Source organism: Eretmochelys imbricata, chromosome 7 (genome assembly GCF_965152235.1).
Source record: "Eretmochelys imbricata isolate rEreImb1 chromosome 7, rEreImb1.hap1, whole genome shotgun sequence".
Taxonomy (NCBI): domain Eukaryota; kingdom Metazoa; phylum Chordata; order Testudines; family Cheloniidae; genus Eretmochelys; species Eretmochelys imbricata.
In genome coordinates, this window is record NC_135578.1 from 5789440 (window position 1) to 5811452 (window position 22013).

General features: G+C 39.3%; 1 protein-coding gene across 6 annotated transcripts in view; it reads left to right on the top strand.

The window, feature by feature from the left end:
• Positions 1-22013, top strand: part of ATXN7 (ataxin 7) — a 101548-nt gene that overhangs the window by 35124 nt on the left and 44411 nt on the right. For 4 of the 6 annotated variants that reach the window (XM_077822481.1, XM_077822482.1, XM_077822484.1 and 1 more), the window contains 2 exons: positions 7325-7429; positions 21760-21838. In XM_077822481.1, the coding sequence (XP_077678607.1) occupies positions 7325-7429; positions 21760-21838 (184 nt within the window). Of the gene's footprint in view, positions 1-6910; positions 7430-21759; positions 21839-22013 lie in introns of those variants that run through there. The other 2 variants (XM_077822483.1, XM_077822488.1) reach the window with 2 other exon arrangements.

Sequence of the window (22013 nt, forward strand, 5' to 3'; positions counted from 1 at the left end):
AATATGCAGAAAACACAAGATGATGTAAACATGATGACACATCCTTAATGTAGGACAAGAAATGGTAGCTCAGTCTCAAAAGCACTTTGCTGTAGCAAACCTGCTGAACCGCAGGGTACTTGCTGCTTGGTTTAATGGGTTAATTCAAACTTCCCCTTCAAAAGCAGTGTTTTTTCCTCTTCAGTAGAAATTATTCTGCACTGGGTTTTTGCCAAGTATAAAGCATTTTGCTTCTGAAATAAATGTGCAGTAATGCAATAAGTACAGTCAAGAAAATCTCTGAGCATATAACATGGATAATTCTTTCAGTAGTGGATGAAGAATACAGGAGTAGGAAGCTAGGGGAGAGGACTTCTTATAAACTAAGAGGAAAACACAGCACTAGAATTAAAATAATCCCACCCCAGAGAAGGCTGAAGGGTGACTTGTAGGCCAAATACAACTGCTCTCAGATTCACTGCAAAAGTTTGACTCATGAAGAACATATGCAACAGCAGGGAATGCAGCCACGTTGAAAAGGAGAAATGCATGCGGGGATTGCGGGATGTACTTCAATAATAATGTAAAGGCACCTGAAGTCTCCTTTGATTTAGTGCAGCCCCTGTGATTCCCACCTTCGACAAAAGATACTGCTGCTTCATTGGCCTCATGTAAATACTAGGTCTATTTAAAAAAGAAAGTTGGAGCCTTACATTGAAATTATTTGTTTGGCCTTGACCGACAGCCCCAGATGAAGGAATTTATAGTAGCCCAGCCTTGAGATGAATGTGTAGATCATGGTTGCAAGGCTCTCGCATGAGAGGAATGAGCTTTGCTGTTAAGTATTTTTAAATGTCATCTTTAAGCTCAAAGTAACAATACATTGGAACTGGCACTGTTGAAATACTATGAACTGCATTATCCTTTTAAATTAAGATTGAATGTGTCTGGCATCAAATCAGATGGATATAAAAATATAACATTATATATCAGGGGTGGCCAACCTGGGGCTCTGGAGCCCCATGTGGCTCTTCAGAGGTTACTGTGCGGCTCCTTGTCTAGGCACCGATTCCGGGCCTGGAACTACAGGCGTCAACTTTCCAGTGTGCCGGGGAGTGCTCACTGCTCAGCTCCTGGCTCTGCCCCAGGTCCTGCCCCCACTCCACCCCTTCCCACCCCCTCCCCTGAGCTTGCTGTGCCCTCACTCCTCCCCCTCTCCTCCCTCCCCCCCCCCAGCCTCCTGCACACCACAAAACAGCTGATGGGGAGGGAGGGGGAGGCACTGATTGGTGGGGCTGCCGGTGGGTATGAGGCGCTGGGAGGGGAGCTAATGGGGGGCTGCTGACATAGTACTGTGGCTCTTTGGCAATGTACATCGGTATATTTTGGCTCCTTCTCAGGCTCAGATTGGCCACCGCTGTTATATATCATCCAGTACAAAATTTTGCAACTCCTAAATGCGGAAAAGGGGGGGAACCAGCCATATGAAGGATTCATGTTCCCTAGCTCACAGCAGATATTTGGTATGGAAATGTCTTTGTTAAAAATATTACCTAGGTTCTTTATTATTTATAATATACTTGTTGCACAATACACACATTCTACCGTATGGCTATTTCTCTATTCCATAGGTTAAATTTCTCTTCTGAACTAAAGATATAGTTTCTCTGAAAACTGCTTGTTGCTAAGCTTGAACAACACAGTAGTAATTATTCCAAAATAGGGGAAGAAAATTATTCCTCCAACATGCCAGTAGTAGGTGGGCTCTTAACTGGGACTCAGGAAATTTGGGTTCAATTCCTTGCCCTTCTACAGACTTCCTGTGCAGTGTTGAGCAAGTCACTTAATTTCTCTGGGCCTTAGTTCCCCATTTGTAAAAAGGTGATAATACTTCATTTCTCCCACTCTGTCTATCTGTCCTGTCCAATCAGACTGTAAGATGCTTTTGCTAGATGTTTGTATAGTGCCTAGCACAATGGTGTCCCAATCTTGTTTGTGATATCTAGGCAATATTGTAATACAAATAATAATTAATGCGAAGGATTTCACTATACATATTTTGAGAATAATTTTGGTATAGCGTCATTACAATGCTTTTTTCCACCCATCCTTCAGCTTGGATAGCGTGCATTAGTCCTGTTCTTCAATTTTTTTCCATTTGTACACAATTAGTAAAATACCTTTTGTTGACCCTAATAGAAATGAAGGGAAAGTGCTAGACAGTGTGGCGAAACACTTGGATTTGTGACAGTAACATTCCAAAAGGCTCTTAAAAGCTAAATTAGATACTCTCTTATCTGAGTAGTTTCTGTGGTAATGATCTGAGGTGAAAGTGCAGTTCAGCTGATTTGTGTGAGCTGGCAAGACTTGTGTGTGTACCTCCCCTTGAAGTCGGTTGGGGTGTTGTGTGTACAGTGAATGCCTTTTGTGCGGTTCAGCTGGTTTGACTTTGTACTGAAATTGTTCCCTCTGAATTTGTTAACTTTATCACTCTATTTATTTAATACAGTTCCTTCGAACGGGTTCCCTAGAATTTTCACAGTTAGAATTGTAAGTGTTTGAGCTACAGAATATTTCTACACTTTCAAAATATTCTGAGTGTAAGGTTGATCTAAATGTACAGATTGTTGTATAGTTTTTAATGCATAATTTTGTGTTTAGCATGCTGTTGTAAAAGAGAATCTGCCAGAGCCTAATTCTCAGAGCACCAGCCGTATTAATTTCATGTAGCACAGTCCTTCTACTCTACATCCCTGCTCTGCTCTTGTAAGCAATGAGAGCACTGAAATGCACACAAACTCTGCTCTTCGAGTGCTAGAAATTCTACTCTGAAGGGATATATTTCAGTACCCTTTTCTCTCAAAAGAGTGAACAGATGGAGCAGAAGGAAGGTGCAACAAGCATGTGTGTGTTTATGTGAGATCAAAAGTAAGTACAAACACCATGTTTTCTGTTATCTGGTCACCTTGCGGAGAAGCGAGCATTCTGTCAATAGTATCCCATATTGGGGGAGCTTATATGTTAAGAATATGAAGGACAATTGAAATACAACTTATTTTTCTTCTTTGACTGGGTTACTGGTCTAGTGGACGGGAGGAAGCAGTAGATGTGACACATCTTGATTTTAGCAAGGCTTTTAATACAATCCCACATTACATTCTCATAAGCAAACTAGGGAATTGCAATCTAGATGAAATTGCTGTAAAGTGGACTTACAACTGGTTGAAAGATACTACTCAAAGAGCAGTTATAAATGGTTTGCTGTCAAACTGGGACAGTATATCTAGTGAAGCAGCAAGAGAGGGTTAGCATAGATATTAGGAAAAGCTCTCTCTAACTGTAAAAATAGTTAAGTTCTGAAATAGGCTTTCAGGGGAGGTTATGGAATCCCCATTATTGGAGATTTTAAAGAATAGGTTAGATAAACACTTGTCAGGGATGGTCTAGGTTTATTTGGTCCTGTTTCAGTGCAGGGGGCTGGACTTGATGACTTCTTGAGAGCCCCCTTCCAGTACTACATTTCTATGAGTCTATAAATGTTATTCAGACTGAATATTGGGTCTCTCTTAGTTTAGGGCAGATAGTGTTAATTCCCAGTGAGCACATTGGGCCTGTGCCGATGTCCCAGAGATGCCAGTTTAAGGCCTTGGTCCTAATCTTCAAAGCAGTTCATGGATCAGTGGCCCCAGTTACATTAAAGACTGAAAATCAATTGATGACCCACTGGAACAGGCGTGCTCCTCCTGTGTCACAAATTTTAGGATGAAGTACAGGAGAGCTGGGGACAAAGCATTTTTGGCTGAGGGGATCCAGCTATGGAAGAAACTTCCAGAGTTGATTAAGTGAATCCAGAGTCTGTCTTTAGGAAATGCTGCGGAACCTTCCCCAAAAAAGCCTTGATGCCATAGCAAGAATAACACTCACAATACTGTTCTACCCAGGTACCACCCCCACAAAAAAGCTTTCAAGAAAATCAAGCATCAAAAAAATAAACAAACATACTCTTAGAACAGTTTTGCTCTCAAAACTAAGAAGAGCCAGAGATTCCATGAAGTTCACTAGGGACCTTGCTGTTGGAAGGCACTGTAGTATTACGGTGATGGGCAACAGTATAAAACCCTAAGATAGATGATTGTGTAGTAGACCAGGAGTCTAATGTGCACACTTTGGGAAATCTGTCCTGTGCTTTTTGTTCTCGCCTATTTATAAAACTAATTTATTCCAAATGTTACTTTTATGTATATATTCCTTCCATGTGTTCTGCACAGAAATAATCTGAAAAAGGTATGCCCATATTATGCAAAAATTGCCCTGTTGTTTGAAACTTATACAGGAATGCATTTTTGTCTGCGAAAATTTCTGATGAACCTTGAGACATTCAGGTAATAATTCACCTGTAGTTTCAAAGTACACCTCGATATTTCCTACATAAGTATAAAAGGGTACTTTAAATAGAATGACGGTGTCTCAAAATAACGTCAAGAAGTCCTTTCTGTCTTGCCAGATAAGTAGCAATAGGCAATATTTCCCCCATATTGCCAACAGTTTTTTAACATTCTGTGTTAAATGATGTAAAGCCTACATTGTAATCAAACCTCACTTCCCTCCCATATGTTACTTAGGCACTGTGGAGCACAGCTGTAAGTCTGCTTTCCAAGGACTCCATCGCAAGCCCTGGTGTGGGGCATGCTGGGGGTAGGAAGAAGGTGGGGGGTGGAAGCCATATCACACACCACTGCAGCCCACAGGGCAGTCCCAGGAGTCTGACATTCCTTAAACAGGCCCTTCGAGCTGCCCATCTTACCCCAGGGATCTCTTTATCTCCAAGAACAACGAGGAGTCCTTGAGGCACCTTAGAGACTAACAAATTTATTTGGGCATAAGCTTTCGTGGGCTAAAACCCACTTCATCAGATGGATGGAGTGAAAAATACAGTAAGGTAGGGGTGTGTGTGTGTGTGTGTGTGTATAAACACACATACAGCAACACATGAAGAGATGGGAGTTGCCTTACCAAGGGGGGGGTCAGTGCTAATAGTATTCACCCCTTCTTGATGAGGTGTTGATGAGGTCCACTGTTGAGAATAGGCCACTTCCACCTTAATTGAATTGGCCTCATTAGCACTGACCCCCCACTTGGTGAGGCAACTCTCATCTTTTCATGTGCTGTGTATATATATACTGCTTACTGTATTTTTCACTCCATGCATCTGATGTAGTGGGTTTTAACCCACAAAAGCTTGTGCCCAAATAAATTTGTTAGTCTCTAAGGTGCCACAAGGACTCCTCCTTGTTTTTGCTGATACAGGCTAACACGGCTACCACTCTGAAATTTAGCTCCAAGAGAAGCCCAGAAGCAGGAGGGCACAAAGGTGGCTTAAAATCATGTTATCTGCAATCCCCTCCACCTGGGCTGAGAATTCAGTGCTGTGTCTCTGAGGCACGTCACAGAATCTCACCATATGGCTTTTTTCAGTATATACAGTTATTTTCATGAAGAAATGTAATATTTCTCAGGGAAGGCAGGTATTGGAAAACAGCTCTTTATTAATCTAGTCTATCCCCTGGTTTATTATGTGTGGTATATTTGCTTGTGCTTTGCCCAATTTACATTAATTTAAAATGTTATTTCCTGATGTTTTACCAAATATTTCTCTAATGACATATCCTAAATTGTTTATGTAAAAGCTAGACTTGGTATTTTCACAAATTATAAAATGTTTGACCCTGATCATGTTTCAAATTACAAGTGTATTATTAATAATACATATCTTTTAATGTAATTTCAATTTCTGTATAAGCACCTGTGGTTTAGATAGGCACTTAAAATATAAATATATGAGAGAAAATTAAATAAAACAGATGAATATAGATGTCATACTCAATCCATATTTGATTTATCCACATCTGTGTATACAAGGGATTTCAATGACAGCCATTGCATGGGGGTGTTTGTTTTATATAATTTTAATGTAAAATTCAGATACATGTTTTAAAAAGTTAAAGGGTGTGGTTTTTAAAATGTTTTTAAAAAGAAAATATACTTTCTTTTAAAAGTATCTTATCTTATTACAAATGTAGGCCCTAATTCTGACAACTGATCTGTGTAGAGCCCTACTGAGTTTTGGTTGCTGAAAGAGTGCAGGGATCTGCCTATGTAGATCATCTTGCAGGATTGTGGCCATATTCATTCCCACAGAAAAGGGTTACGTGTTATAAAATTTGTTTTAAATTCTTAATTCAAATTTCTTTAATTACCAGAATGTATAATTCCTGTGAAATATATGAAATATGTTAAAATCCATGACACATGTTAATGTTTAAAATACTTAGAGTTCTTGTCAATGTTAAATTAATAATTATGTTTCATTTAATTATATTTTAATATTTGCATATAAATGTACAAATTATTTTAATGTTCTTTAAAGTAAGAAAACAACTTTTAACAATTTAAATGATGAATAATTTTTTTTGAAAATGTTACTGATTGCTTTATGCCCCATACCTTTAGGAGACTGCATTTATCTACTTATATGTTTGGGTTTTTTAACTGAATAATTGGATAATACTTCACAGGTTTCATTTTTAAATGTAATACTTTTTTAGATTTGTAGTCAGTAGAGTTTGTATTCACTGCATTAAGAAATTACTGGTAAGTGTTTAAACATTAAGCAATACTCTTAAGGAGCTGGTTTTCATAAACATATTGCAGAAATTAATTTTACTTGAAAAGACTGAAAGTATGTGTGTTTATCATTGAAATACACATACACTCTGACATACTCTTATCTCTTTCTCCCTCGTACGCCTGTTACACAGATCTCTGGTACCAGATGGCTGGAATATAATGCACTGTTAAACAAATAAGACCATTAGACACATTATACTGTCTGGTAAATGACTGTGCATTTAAAGTGGTTACAAAATTTTAAATAGAAAACAACCTTCCTTTTAGAGTTTGTTTAAAGAAAGTGGAATAGAACTTAAACTGCTTTCTGAATACATAAATCATAGCTTACGTTGTAGTATGTCATCAAAATGTAATGATTTTCTGTTGTCCTTTTGAAGATGGCATGAAATAATCACTCCTACATCAGATTGTTGCTTGTAGACCTCTACCAGCAAGCAGTTTTATTTTATGCTTAGCTTTGAAGGAAAATATGTGGTGTTTGTAATATTTCAAGACTAACCTAACTGTTGTACTGTGTTTTTTTTCTCACTTTCAGAATGTATTGAAATGTACTATAAATGATAGTTCAGTGATACCATCATGTGGTCATCTAACACAGTTGTTTTTCAGTAATTATAAGCAGCTGAGAGATATGCCCTTTGTCTTTTTGTTTTAGATATGCCAATATTTGGTCTTTGCCCGGCTCATGATGATTTCTATTTGGTGATGTGTAACCACTGTAATCAGGTCGTAAAACCACAGGCATTTCAATCACATTATGGTAAGTGCTTAACCATTTTTAATAATTACGGGTGAGGTTAAATCAGGATTAAGACTGGCAATTTTTGATTATCCCTTTTCGTGATCTTTAAAGCTGGTGGTGCACACAGTATTATAATGTAAATGCAGTATAAGAAGGTAACCTGTGTTCATCGCAAAATGTTTTAACTATTTTAAAAATTATGTTCATGAATGCAAAAGGATGGTCCTTGTTGAGATTAGTAAAGTATTTGAATGTTCCCCCCTTTAAGTACTGCATGAGCGATGTCCAATTTTGAAATGGGGTGTGTGTGTGTATGTTTCTTAATATGTGAAGTCTATTTTTAAATGTCATACAATTGCAGTTGAGCTAAAACTAAAATGGCAGATTTTGCTGTAGAGCAAACATGGTGCACTTGAAAATAGTAAACTTATTTATTTTAAAAAGCATCAATTGTTATTTGTTTTACTGGTCAGATGAAGTTTTTGTGTATAAACTACGCTAGTAGAAGTGTCTGGGTAACATCAACCAATACAGTATTTGTACACCACTAAGAAAATCTAAAGTGCTATACAGTTCAAGTATTCCATAGTTTCATATAAAATGGTCAATGAGTGAAGGGTGGATAGTTTTTCAGACCCTTTCCCCTGCCACTCTCCAGAGTGGTAAACAATTTTAAAGGGATGGAGGATTTTGATTGGGACCCTTTGGTATTCATTTTTGGATATGCAGTGCTAAAGAAAGTTAGCAGACTTTTTCTAAACATGTGCCAATACAAAAGATGGTGAGAAACCCATCTTCACCTCCACTTCCTTATATCTTCACCTCCACTTCCTTCTTCTCAAACACACAGAATGTGTATGTGTTTGCACATATGCTACTCTTGAGGGAATTCTGCACCAAAAAATTTAATAGTCTGTGCACAAGGTTTTAAAATTCTGCAAATATCTGCATATTTTATTTGTCAAAATAACACCATATAATCACACACATTTTCAATTATTTGCTGACAAGTATTTTGAAATAAATTACCAGAATAATTGAAAATGGCGTGATTATATTGTTACTGTGTTTCTGTGTTATTTTGATAATTAAAATATGCAGAACTTTGCAGAATTTAATTTTTTTAAAATTTTTGTTGAAAAATTCCCTCAAGAGTTCCAGGGTTCTGTGTGGCAACAATCTGGGTGCAGGCAGCTCAGTGTGGGGTTTTTGGTGCAGGGGGAATAGGACTCTACAAGGGGGGTCAAGGTGAAGGTGGTTAGGGCTCAGTGGGAGGGAGGCTGGGGGAGTGGGGCTTGATGTGGGGGAGGGTCAGGGTGCAGCTGGTTGGGGCTCAGCAGGGTGGAGGTCCGGGTGTGGGGGGCTCATGAGGCAGGGGTTGAGGCTCGACAGGGTGGTGGTTTGGGGGCTCAGCGTAGGGGTTCTGGGTGCAGAGGTCTCCTAATGCGGAGGGGGCTCTGTGAGGGGTAGGGGTCTCTGTACAAGGAGCTGCTCCCCCTGTCCACCCAACCCCTATGCGTCTGGACCTGGAAACACCCCCCCCCCCCGCACACACATGCCTCACTCCTTCCCCTCCCCTCCCCCACAGGGCATAATTGCCTGCAGCCAGGGAAAGTTTCTGGAGCTTGATCTGACCCAGCTCTGGCTGCTCCATGCAGGGGAGGGGGAACTCTGCCTCCATCCTCCTCCTGACCTCCAGCTGGGACTAACATCCCTGGATGGCCAGGGCATCCCCAGACCTCCCTCCCCCCCAGTGATTTTTCTGCTGTGCCGCAGTTGCACAGAATTCCCCCAGGAGTAATATGCATGCCCATGCGCACATATCCCTAAAACCCTTTCTCTGCTGAAGGACAGAATCATAGAACGGAAAGGGACCTCTGTAGGTCTTCTAGTCCAGCCCCCTGCACTCAAGACAGGACTAAGTATTATCTAGACCACCCCTGACAGGTGTTTGTCTAATCTGTTCTTAAAAATCTCCAATGTCAGGGATTCTAAAACCTCCCTAGGCAATTTATTCCAGTGCTTGACCACCCTGAAAGTTAGAAGTTTTTCCTGATGTCCAACCTAAACCACTGCAATTTAAGCCCGTTGCTGCTTGTCCTATCCTGGGAGGTTAAGAATAACTTTTCTCCCTCCTCTTTGTAACAATCTTTTATGTACTTGAAAACTATCATCATGTCCCCCCTCAGTCTTCTCTTCTTCCAGCTAAACAAATGTAATTTTTTCAGTCTTCCCTCATAGGTCATGTTTTCTAGACCTTTAATAATTTTTGTTGCTCTTCTCTGAACTTTCTCCAATTTGTCCACATCTTTCCTGAAATGTGGTACCCAGAACTGGACACAGTACTCCAGTTGAGGCCTAATCAGTGCGGAGTAGAGTGAAGAATTATTACTTGTGTCTTGCTTACAACACTCCTGTTAATACATCCCAGAAGGATGTTTGTTTTTTTTGCAACAGCATTACACTTTTGACTCATATTTAGCTTTTGGTCCACTATGACCCCCAGATCCCATTCCGCAGGACTCCTTCCTAGGCAGTCATTTCCCATTTTGTATGTGTGTAACTGATTGTTCTTTCCTAAGTAGAGTACTTTGCATTTATTGTTGTACTTGCATGTGCTTACACTGTGAGAGTTACAGCTTCATATCTGTGGGGCTGTAGCTATGAGCTGTAACCCCCATAGTATAGACGAGCCGTTGGCAATCTCTCTCCGGTTCCTCAGAAAAAGATTTCTACATCATAGAAACCACTGTCATAGCTGTTAGCATGACAACTGTGTTGGCATGCTCAGCACACAGTTCAACAATTCTGTGAGCCTAGAAACTGAATTGCTGTCTCACCCCTAAAGAGTGAATAGATTAGTTGGGTGGTGTGTGGAAGCTTGCATTGCCACTAGCTGCGTAGAACTTGTTTTGCGACTAAAAAGTTGATTTGTTTCCAAGCATGTTAATTCAGAATCTTGCTTTACATTCACCTTAAGAGAGAAGGGTTTGCTGTGAAGTAGAGTTGTGAAAAACACATTTGGCTTTTTTCCATTTTAAAAGAGTATATTTTTTCTGGTTTTATCTTTTTTTTTTTTTTTTTCTTTTTTAAATTGTCGCTTGTGTATGTATATTATATGCATAACAACATGTATCAAAAAGATTTCAGATACAAGAAATATTAGCCTGTAATTTAAATCTGTAAATTAGAAATAGATACTTTAACATAAATTAAAAAGGCAGTGATGAGGCCGTCAAGGTTATTGTTAATGTCTGTCAGGGCTATTATGAACAATAAGAAAGTTATAAAATTATTTACTTACGCAGTGTAGTTGTAGCCTTGTTGGTCCCAGGATATTCAAGAGACAAGGTGGGCAAGGTAATATCTTTTATTGGACCAATTTCTGGTGAGAGAGAAAGAACAGAAGTTGGTCCAATAAAAGATATTACCTCACCCACCTTGTGTCTTTAATACAACTGTCTAGAAATTTAGAAAGGAAATGGGTGGAGTCATTGGTGATTGAGGAAAATGAGGGTGGGTGGAGACGTAAACTATTCAAAGAGTTTGGTTTGCTAAGTAATTTCAGAAAGGTGAGCAGGACATACGATGGTATGGTTCTGTATGAAACTGCCTAGCTAATCTTTTAGCTGTTTTCTGTTTTCAGTTTATTTGGAGGTTGTTTTTTTTCTTAACCATAATAAATCTGAAAGCTGCTCATCAATATGACAAGACAGGTGATTAATGATTACCAAACAGCAGCGTACTTACCTGACTCAACATGCCTAATGTGAAGAAATGATAGAAGTAATGAAAACATAAAAATTTATCAAGTAAAATGTAAACATTGTCAAATTATATTAAGTAACAAGATAGAGGAATTGAGCTCATGTTTAAAAGTGAAGAAAATACTTTTCTTTGGATTTTTCAAGATCAGATTTTCTATCTGAAATCTGTAATTTGTGGTTTCATTTCAGGATTTTTTAAAAAAGGTGAGTCTCACCAGGTTTGGGAAAAATCACAAGGGCAGTGAAGTAATGCTTTTTTATAAATTTTCCCGTGTTTTTGTTGTTGTTTTGGAATATTACTTGAGAGATAGTTTCTTAAAATACTATACAGCTTTTGGTGCTGTGTGTTGCTTGTACTTGATATTCTTTGAAGCTTGTCCTGGTGGGCTTTTTAGTTTCCACAGTAGAATATGCTCTTTCAAAATGTCACTTTTCTCAGAGGAAGGATAAACAAACTAGTCACTGAACTTAATGAGCTAATTTCCTCCCAAAGCATGTTTGTGGTAAACTACAAGACAAGGTAGTCTGAAATGGTTTTTTAGTTCATATGTTAAAATTTTCTAGACCACATGCAATTAGATAAATTGAAATACAATTTTTACTCAAAATATACCACATTTAATATTTTAGCAAAATATTATAATTACACAGATATCTATTTAAAATTTGGGGTGTTCTTTGTTATGCGAAAAAAAAGATCATCATAATACTAAATTAGATTTTACTTGAGGCAATAAAACAAATATAAAATATTTAAAATTGTAATTTGTCAGTTATGACTGGTGTTTGTTATAGAATAAATATAATCATTAAAATTGAATTGCAAATGCAGTTTCATATTTGGCATGCATGGTACCTTGTTGTTGTTGTTGAAAGAAAAAAGTTGCTTTAATAGAGTGAAGAAATGCATTTCTTCAATAAGTGATCATTAGTTTAAGTCCTGGGTGGGAAAAAATGCCATTGGCCACACAGAAGACTTTGTACAATTTCTTTATGTATCCTTGGGTAGACTGTTTAAACTGTGTCGTCTTCTACGCTTTTAATATATGGTGGTGAACATATGTCAAAAGCACATTGCTCTACACTCAGAAGAGAATTTAGGATTCCTCATTCTTTGTGTTTGAATAAATTCCATTGACACAGACATGATTTTACTTTTCCTTCAACAGCAGTCATTGCAGATCTTACTCTCTTTTATGTGTTGTGTAAACATCTCCTCTCTGTGGCTCTCTAATGGCATCCTGGGTTTTGTCCTGGGTTCCTTCCTCTTCTTTCCTCACAGTCCATCCCTAGCGGATCTTGTTATAAGCTCTCCTGGTTTCAGGTGAGAACTCTAAACTGATGACTAAGATTGAACGTCTGTTCCAGTTGGTGGATTTTTTTCTTTGGTTTTGGGGTTTCTTTCCCCTGAAAAATTTAATGTTCATGGTTCCACATACTTCAGCACATGGCTGGTCTTTGTGGTATGTGAAACTCATTGCCATGGTTCCCTTAGTTTTTAGTGGAGATCCCAGAGCAGTGCATGGTTGTGGGGGGGACACCTGGGTTGTTGGTGGTGGTTAAAGAGCTTTCACCGGCTTTTCCCATCCCGGGCTGGTTGCCAGCCAGGTGTCTGCAATGAGCCACTTCCCTGCTAAGTAGCTAGTCTGGCTTCTGACCCCATGGAAGGGAGGCAGCTCAGTTGTGTGAGAAGCAGCGTGTTCTTGTGGGTTTAAACATGGGTTTGCAAAGCAAAGGCTTCCTGCATTCTAATCTTTGCTAGTGACTGTCTTCGTGCTTTTGGCCAAGTCACTTAACTTCTCTGAGCCTCAGTTTCTACATCTATAATGGAGGATAATAATGGTTACCTACCTTATAAAGTATCATGAGAGCTATGAATGAGACCTGTAGTGGTGTTGCCTGTTTAATTATTGAATGATCGTAAAAAGCTACGAAAGGGTCAAATATTGGAAAGAGAAAATGATACCGTATACTGTTCCTGAGTCTTTAGACAGGCATGTCTGGTTGGTGCCTCTACTCATTCGCATAGCTCTGGCATGCAGTGACAAATGAGATTAATGACTCTGTTCAGCTTCACTTCTGCTGTTTTGTGGGCAACAGTGAAACTGTTCAGAATGTCCGTTTCACCTTGCTACTCTTTTGGAAAACTCTGTAGGGAGGACCTAAAAAAAGAAGATTGTGGAAGGGATAAACTAGTAAAGACCACTTTATCCTCTCTTTGCAGCTCTAGGGTTGGAGGTAGAATAGCAAAGAACACACCCAACCTTGCCACAGCCAGGAGGAAGAGAAGAGACAGAAAATACCTGCTCCTTTCAGTCGTCAGAGAGAAGGGGAGCTTCATATTGTCAGATACCTGTTAGCTAGAGGCTGATATGAAAGATAGAGTCCAAGAACAGCATCCTAATAGTAATCCCAGCACCAGCGCTCTTCCCAGCAGCTGAAAGCTATAGATTGGGCTTCTCATCAGGAGTTGGCTTCACCTGATTGTCTCACTACACAGGCTCTTTAGCTTACCTTCCCCTCCTCCACTCTCACACTTATTCAGGTGTTGTATCTGTCCGACTAGCAGGTTTTAGTCCTCTGTCTTCTGCCTAGTAGGGGGTCTGGTACATTTTTCAAGCCCTTTTACCTAGATTAGAAATGATATACCCTGATTTTAATCAAGATAAATGACCCCATTAACTTTTCTTGGATTTGACAGAGATAATTGTAATCAGTGTTGCTATACCTGACCCTTGTAATATGTTGTAGAAAGTTGGTGTGTTCTGATATCCCATGTAACTTAGTATCTCAGAACCTTCAGTATAACCTATTATATTTGGTTGCCTTTCCGACACTGTAGACTGAACATAAATCAAAGCCTTATTTGGTTACTATAAACTAGAACTGACAGCTGACCAAACTGAAAATTTGACATCAATATTTAAGTCATATATACATATTTTGTTAACTTTTAGACTTTTTTTTTTTTTTAGAGAAAGAGAGTGTTTAAAAAATACACAGAGTCAAAGATGGAGTTTGTGTACAAGTCAATGTTTCATGCAGATGGGAAAGGAATGTTTTGAACCTGGTTCGCAAACCATTGCACCTGGGCTTTTTTGTAGAAGATTGCATGAGCTCTTACGTCTTTTGGGGGATGGGTCTTTGTTATATTTAGCAATCTGTTTGGCAGTTGACTAATTTTTCTCAGTAATGAAGGGCCTGCTGGTCATCTAGGACTCTCTTAACTAATGTAAAAATATTTTATACAAATAGTAGGAATTTCAACTGATATCAGTAATCCTAAACCGCTCCTCCTGTAATGGTTTAATAATAAAAATAAAACGTTCTCGATCCTCTAGTTTTTTACGAATGGGCTAGTAATCTGCCAAGCATATTGTCAAATAGGCACAGGTGGTATTTGACATATACTCAGTCCAAGTTAATCTCTGTGATTTAGCAAATTATCACTGGCAACTTTAGCAGGTTCCGTTTAGACATGCAGACCATTCTAATACAGTAGTTTCCAGCAGCTGGATTTTAGTTTCTGGGTCCAGTAACAACTAGTTAAATTTCTTCTTGGCAGAGCTATGTGAAATTCTATACCTTTTGCAAGAATCATTTTGGCATATTCCCAGAAAGGTTCAGAGTTTAGTATGGGATTTATTTCAGAGAAATCTTTCAAGTGATTACTTAGTTATTTTTAAATAGAACATCATTAAATAAAAGAAGTACTACCACCTGTAAAGAAACTCACTGGAAATAAACCAGGGTTATAGGCAGGACTTGAAATGTACACCTATTAGCAAGTACTATGCCTCCTAGCCAGGATGAAAAATAATGAAGGTACACATCCCCTACAGTTTTACATAATAAAGTAGTTGTGTAGTGTGTTTATTTGTAATGACACAGTCAGTTCATATTTAGAAGTGTTTCTTTACACATGTAAGAGCAATAAACTTTGTTAAAAGAAAGCTTAGTTTTTGAAGAAGTTGATGGAAGTTTCCTGGTAAAACTGCTTCCCTGTTGTGGGCACATGGCTTTTTCAAGCCCTGAATGTAGGCATAAAGCAATCTCATTGGTAGCAGTATCTGATAACAAAATACAGTAGCGTTGAATTTCAAACTTAAAAATGAAGGAAAGTCATTGTACAGTTTACTGCTTAATCTGTAATTCATATTACTATATGTGCTAAAATGCTTAAAATGTAAAATTACCATGGTATGCTTTCTTCTCTCTTTGCCTCAGATTGGTTAGTGCAAATTGAATTTCATGCTACTCTGCCAGAACAGATAGTACGCAATGCAGAAATCACCTAATGACTGAAACACAGTGGAGAGAGAATATCTTCTCCTCTATTTGAGAGAACCTGAAGGAGAAATATTTTCAAATGAAGGAACGATGTACAGATATAAAGTCTTCCAGTGAAAATCCCAATCCTGCATAGTGAGCCTTCTGCTTAAATCCCACGGTTTGGAATTACATGTGGATGGTGCTCTTTTCAGGGTTGAGGTCAAAAGGGAAAAGTGGGGGGAAGAAGCAAGAGTCATCTTCATCTTCCTGTGGAGAAGCAAATCCTAGGCATGAAGGAGGAATAATTTAACTAAATGCAGCATATTGTTAAACAGAACTGAGGGAGTATCAGGAACAAAAAGGTTAGCAATTTTAATAAATTAAACCATGGCTATTAAGTGCACATAACTAAAGTCCCACTTGGGAAGTTTTAAGGAGTAATTTGGGATTGTGGGATTAAACCCATTAGTTTGTTCATTCTAAAATGATCAGCACTGGAATAGTTAATAATATTGACTTTTAAATCATCATCATTAAGTTTCATCATTTAGACCTCATTAACATACATGGTGAAGATCACAGCACTCTTAGAGTTGTTGTTTCAGGCTGTCTGCAGACTCAGGAAAAGCAACACTGCATCGATTTACATGCTGTGTATGTTTGGAAAGATTTCTTCACCACTGTAAGGGCTCTTTCTAGTTCCTAACCACTCCTTCAGTCTGGGTCCCAGCCAGAGGAGGTGGCATGCATCGAGAGGGTAGGCCAGAGGCGTGGAGGAATTGGCATGGAGCCCAGAGCAGCACTGTACACAGAAGTTTGAAGCTGCAACCTGTTCGGGGGAGGAATGCCAGGAAGGTGGGAGGAGCCTTATTCCAGAGAAGAAAAAGAAACAGGATTCCTACTGGCATAGAGAGGAGGGGAGGGGATGGTAGCCCATAGTTTAAAACCTCTAAGACAAGGACTCACTATTAAAAGGACGCTGTCAAAAGGTTTAATCCTGAAACATGACCAACTATAAAGTAGTTTATATGTTTATAAGGACTTCCTGGCTTGTTTCTCGGGACTGTAGACTATTCCAAGAAATGCAAACCTCAGATGAACACCACAACACTTATAATCCCAGAAAGGAGCATTCTGGGAACCTCTTTAAACACTGTTAAGTATTGAACTACAAAGTTAAAGAGAGACTCCTTCCCCCCCACCCCCCGCAAAAAGTTGTTTTTATGCATATGTATGGTTTCATGTTGCACAGATTCTGTCCTCCTCTCATTCACTTCCAACCCTCTCCTCACAATCATCTCCCTTTTCTCACCAGAGAGGGGCCATTCGCATATTCTCTGATTGTGGTGTCTGAGTAATGCACAAACCACACAACACTTCTCCAGGCCTGCAGCACTGTTACTGTGCTGAGGGAAAGTAGGAGCACGGTGCAATATCTGCCTAGAGTGAGGGGAGCAAGAGGTACAGGACTGATGGTGACACTAGCAGCAAAAATAAGTCTTTATCAGGAGAGCCTTGCAAGGCTACAGTTCAGCGGTTGTAATCTGGGTGGACATGTCTGGGAGGAGGAGAAAAGTGCAAAAAAACCCCATAGGTGTGGATAAACTTGAGGACGTGAAAGTGTGAGGGTAAATGGAAGGGAAGAAACATGAAAATGAAGAGGAATAGCTAGAAAAAGCAGAGTGTCAAATGCAGAACTGAAGTAAACATAGTGAAAGAGGAAAATACAGTGAGGAGGAAGATAAGCAAACTAGTGGAAAATAGGCTCAAAGGAGAAAAATAAATCATAAAAAACAGATGGAATTATACAAACTAGCAAATTTTCTCTTTAGAAAAATATTGCAGAAAGGAGGGGAAAGAGCATTATAATAAGAAAATCTGTCACAGCTTCTTCCTTTAAAATCATTTCAGCAAAAGTGATCACATTAACATAATTTGTGAAAGCACCACTTTACATAATTCTATATGCATGGAGCCCATTTTGGATATTTCTCCCACTTCATCGCACATTGCCTGTGATGTTGACGGTACATATATCCACACGTATGCACACACACTATTACTAGAATGCTTCAGTATGCGGTTTTGTTTGTGCTTCTCTTCAGAGCATTTTCTCCTGTTGATTATGGAAGAAACATTTTAGAAATAAAATTAAGTAACACTTCTTAGAAAATAAGGGGCACTTAAGATATGGGTGTAGCTTTTGCTCTGATCAGTAGGATGTATCAATGCTTTTATAACAGCATGGAGAGGAATGCCCTCTGACTTCAGAATGTGTGTGTCCAGGATTGTTACTAGAGGGAGGAAAATTGTTCATGCTAGGCCTACACAAAAAGCAATGCTTTGTGCGTACTTGCTCCTTCTGCTGGCCATGCAGCAAGCAAACAGCATTCCCAAAGCTGTGTTCTCATCTTTGACAATGGTACACACAATCATAGCTAACCAAAAAGCTGCATTAATGTTATGCTGTTGTCGAAACTCAAGAAAAAGTTAATGCATACTGTGACAAAGTTCCTCCTCTACCTTGGTGGGTCTTGAGCTAATTGGTGGATTTGCTCGTCTTGGAGCTTCACAGCAGCCCTCAGTTTGGCCATTTTCATGAACCCATAGTCCAGGACAAAACTCATCCTGTGTCTGACCAGGAGTTGGGAGGTTTGGGGGGAACCCGGGCCTGCCCTCTACTCCGGGTTCCAGCCCAGGGCCCTGTGGAATACAGCTGTCTAGAGTGCCTTCTGGAACAGCTGTGCAACAGCTACAACTCCCTGGGCTACTTCCCCATGGCCTCCTCCCAACACCTTCTTTATCCTCACCGTAGGACCTTCCTCCTAGTGTCTGATGATGCTTGTACTCGTCAGTCCTCCAACAGTATGCATTCTCACTCTCGGCTCCTCATGCCTCTTGCTCCCAGCTCCTCACACGCATACCACAAACTGAAGTGAGCTCCTTTTTAAAACCCAGGTGCCCTGATTAGCCTGACTTAATTGATTCTAGCAGCTTCTTGATTGGATGCAGGTGTTCTAATCAGCCTGTCTTAATTGTCTCCAGAAGGTTCCTGATTGTTCTGGAACCTTCCCTGTTACCTTACCCAGGGAAAAGGGACCTATTTAACCTGGGGCTAATATATCTGACTTCTTTCACTCTCCTGTAGCCATCTGGCCTGACCCTGTCACATTATGCTCAAATAAATTTGTTAGTCTATAAGGTGCCACAAGTACTCCAGTTCTTTTTACACATTTTAATGATTACCAACCAATGAGAATGTTTAGGAACAGAACTAAAATATACAAATGCAAAACAAGATTAAAATCAGTTACTTCAAAAAAAAAAACCTTCCCTGTTACCTTACCCAGGGAAAAGGGACCTACTTAACCTGGGGTAATATATCTGCCTTCTGTTACTCTCCTGTAGCCATCTGGCCTGACCCTGTCATAATACCAAATAGAAAAGAAAATAATTTATTTTCAAGCTTCTGATTAGGCATTACATAGACTTTTTAAATTACTGAGTATTTATTTACACATTTATTGATTACCAGTTTTCTTTGACCTTTCAGTAACTTCCAGATAGTGACAGTATTATTAATTCCTGGAAAAGACTTACAAAAACAAAGAAACTGACATCTAATACACATTTCCTATATTTAAAGCCTACAAACTGTGTTTTTTAAGTATGACCAGAAGAGGGAGTATATAGCATTTCCTATGTAATATCATCTGCCAACATATTGTTAAATGGCTAATCAATAAATATGTAATTTATATACATAACTTAAAAAAATAAGTAAACCTTTATTGCTGATTTAAACTCACAGTATTAAGAAAACTGAGAATTAATGCCAAAACTAGCTGTACCATTAACTGAGTGTGACTTTTTGCATGATTAAGTGGAACAGCATTTACTCTGCAGGATAATTTTCTAAATTTGGTAAAAGCTTAACCTCTTTGGAAATAATTTAAGTAACTGATCAAATATTTATGAAAATACGACAAAGTTCTAACTATCTCATTATAGTGATTAGTGAACCAAAATGAAAGACACTTGTTGCTATAGATTAAATAAATTGGGTAATTTAAAACTGATCTTGCAAACCCTTATGTAAGTAGTCCTATTGAAGCCAATAGGATTGCTTGTGCAACTCAGGAATAGTCACATTTCAGGGTTTACAGCACAGTTTCTATCACTTTTCATCGTGTAGATGACAACTTAATACTGAGATCGTACCCTCTCTGTCAGAATTGCACACACCTTCATTTCTCTCAGATGTGATCTTACAATATCATTGTGGCAATTGCATACATGAAAAATTAATATTAAGAAAGTATTTACTCTGTTAATGCAGGTTGGAAGAAGGAGGACTAGAACCACAAGCACATCAAAACTGTTTGCAGATTACTTGTTTACAGATAGACCTGGCCATAACTCATGATATCTGGTTTGGGAGATATTTTAATTTTTCTAAAATTTTAGTTTTGTTCCATATTGGATTGTAACCAAATGTTTTAGAAACTTCTTGTGAACTGGAAATCCTGGAGGAAAAAAAAATTGTAAAGTGAAATTTGCTCCCTAGGACAGCCGCTGCCAAGTGAAATTGACATTTTTGTCAGTTTCTGGGCTCCTAGGGTCTGGGGCTTTGGCACTGCTCTACTGGGCATACAGACTGAGGATGCCAGGGCTTCCAGACTCCAAGACCAACTGGTTCCCCTAGAGTGGGAGCCACAGACCCTGAAAGCCCTTACCAGGATCTCTGGACTCCCAGTTCTGCAGCAGGGAACCTGGGAATCTTTAGAGCCTCTCCGTGAGCTGGGCATTCCAGGCTCCCTACTAGGGTGTGAGAAGCTGAGCTGCAGTCAAAATTGCAGCTCCAAGGACTTACAGTCTCTCAGCTCCGTGGCAGGGAGCCTACAAGTCCTGGCATGATGGGGCTGCCCTGGAGCAGCAAACTCTGGAAACCTAGGATCTCCATCCCGGGGCAGCCTGGAATTCCAGGCCTCTCCACAGCCCAGTAGGCAGCTGTCAGGGAGCCAGGCAGTTTCTAGCTCGCTTTTACAAAACACTTTGGGTTTAACTAATTGGCATTTTCAGAATATCCAATTGGCTCCATTTACAGGAATGGTCCCAAGTCTGTTTTAGTCAAATTATTTAGATAATTGCAAGAAAATTTGTCAGCTTGGCTTCTAAATTTCTACTGTTGCTTTTTCTGTAGTACTATAAAATGTGTCACAATAACAATGGAGGCTAAAGTACTTCTGGAGTTCTGAACTTTGCACAGTATGTCTAGTTGTAATTAATATTGTAATATTTAATAATCTTAACAAGTAATGTTATACTCATTACCTAATTTTGGTTTTCCTTATGTGTCCTTCTCTATAACAGCTAGGTGTGTACTGAGCATGTCACTTAATAAAACACCTTAATGTTTTATATGATTTGCTTTTGAACATAATGTGGGTTCTGCACTGTGAAACTCCAAAAAACTCTCTTCCACCTCCTCCCCCTCGTGGTGTCATGCAAGCTACAAGAGTTACTCCAGTGCCTTAATAACTCATTTCTTTTTCACAGGTTGGGGTGGAATAAGGACTGGCTTTGAAAATATGTTTTCCCCAGTTGTTAATAAAATAAAACCTTTTGTGTCTGCAGTGGTGGGAGACTTTCTCATTCCACTCCCTGATTTCTGGGAACTGGCACTGGGTAGGGCTTCTGCCGAGGCAGTGCAGTTCCCATGTAATTGAGCTTCCACTCGCTACAGGCAAGTGCTGTCAGGAAATATTTGGCTCACAGCTCTGAAATATACAGGGTGCCCTTAAAATGGGAGACTTCTCTTTCAGCTAGATATACCTCATATACCTCTACCAGAAAAGAACATTCTCCGGATCTTAGGAGATAGCATTCATGGTCATATGTATTCCTAAGTGCGGCTTCAGTAATTCCCAGGAACCTGGTCTGTCAGTCAGATGAGGCCTTAGTCTTTAATCAACATTATGCAGCTATTTCAGTGGGTGGGTTAAGGGATGTACCTCCCTTCAGTAAGGAAGAACCTCTACAGCCTTGTGAGTCAGGCTTGAAGAACATTTGTGGCAACTGTAGAATTAGATTTGAGCTGAGTTGAGTTTCTTATGAAGTATACATTTTTATGAACTTTAAAAATTGTTTATTAATGTCCTTAAATATTCACAGTGGGGATTGCTCTTCTGCTATTGATAAATGCAGTTGCCAGGAGGAAAGCTGGATGATACTAAAGTTCTCTAATATTACTGTATCACAGAAGTTATCATTACATTTCTGGGCTTAATGGTTTTTTTTTTATTCTAGGTGGAGGAGCCGTTCCCTTAAAATACACTGTCAGTTCAGGGCAACTGCACTTGTATTTCACCCTCATGGTCCAACAAAGGTACCCGCTCTAGGCTCCCACCTCCTTAGCTGTCACCTCTCTTGGGTGGAGACCTGCATCTCTTTCCCTCCTGACTGAGGGTTTTTCAGGCTGCACTGTTCCCTACCTACACTGTGATATACCAGGAAGTCAGACTATCTAAACAGGCCAGTGTCTGTGCTTTGCTTTCTCTCCA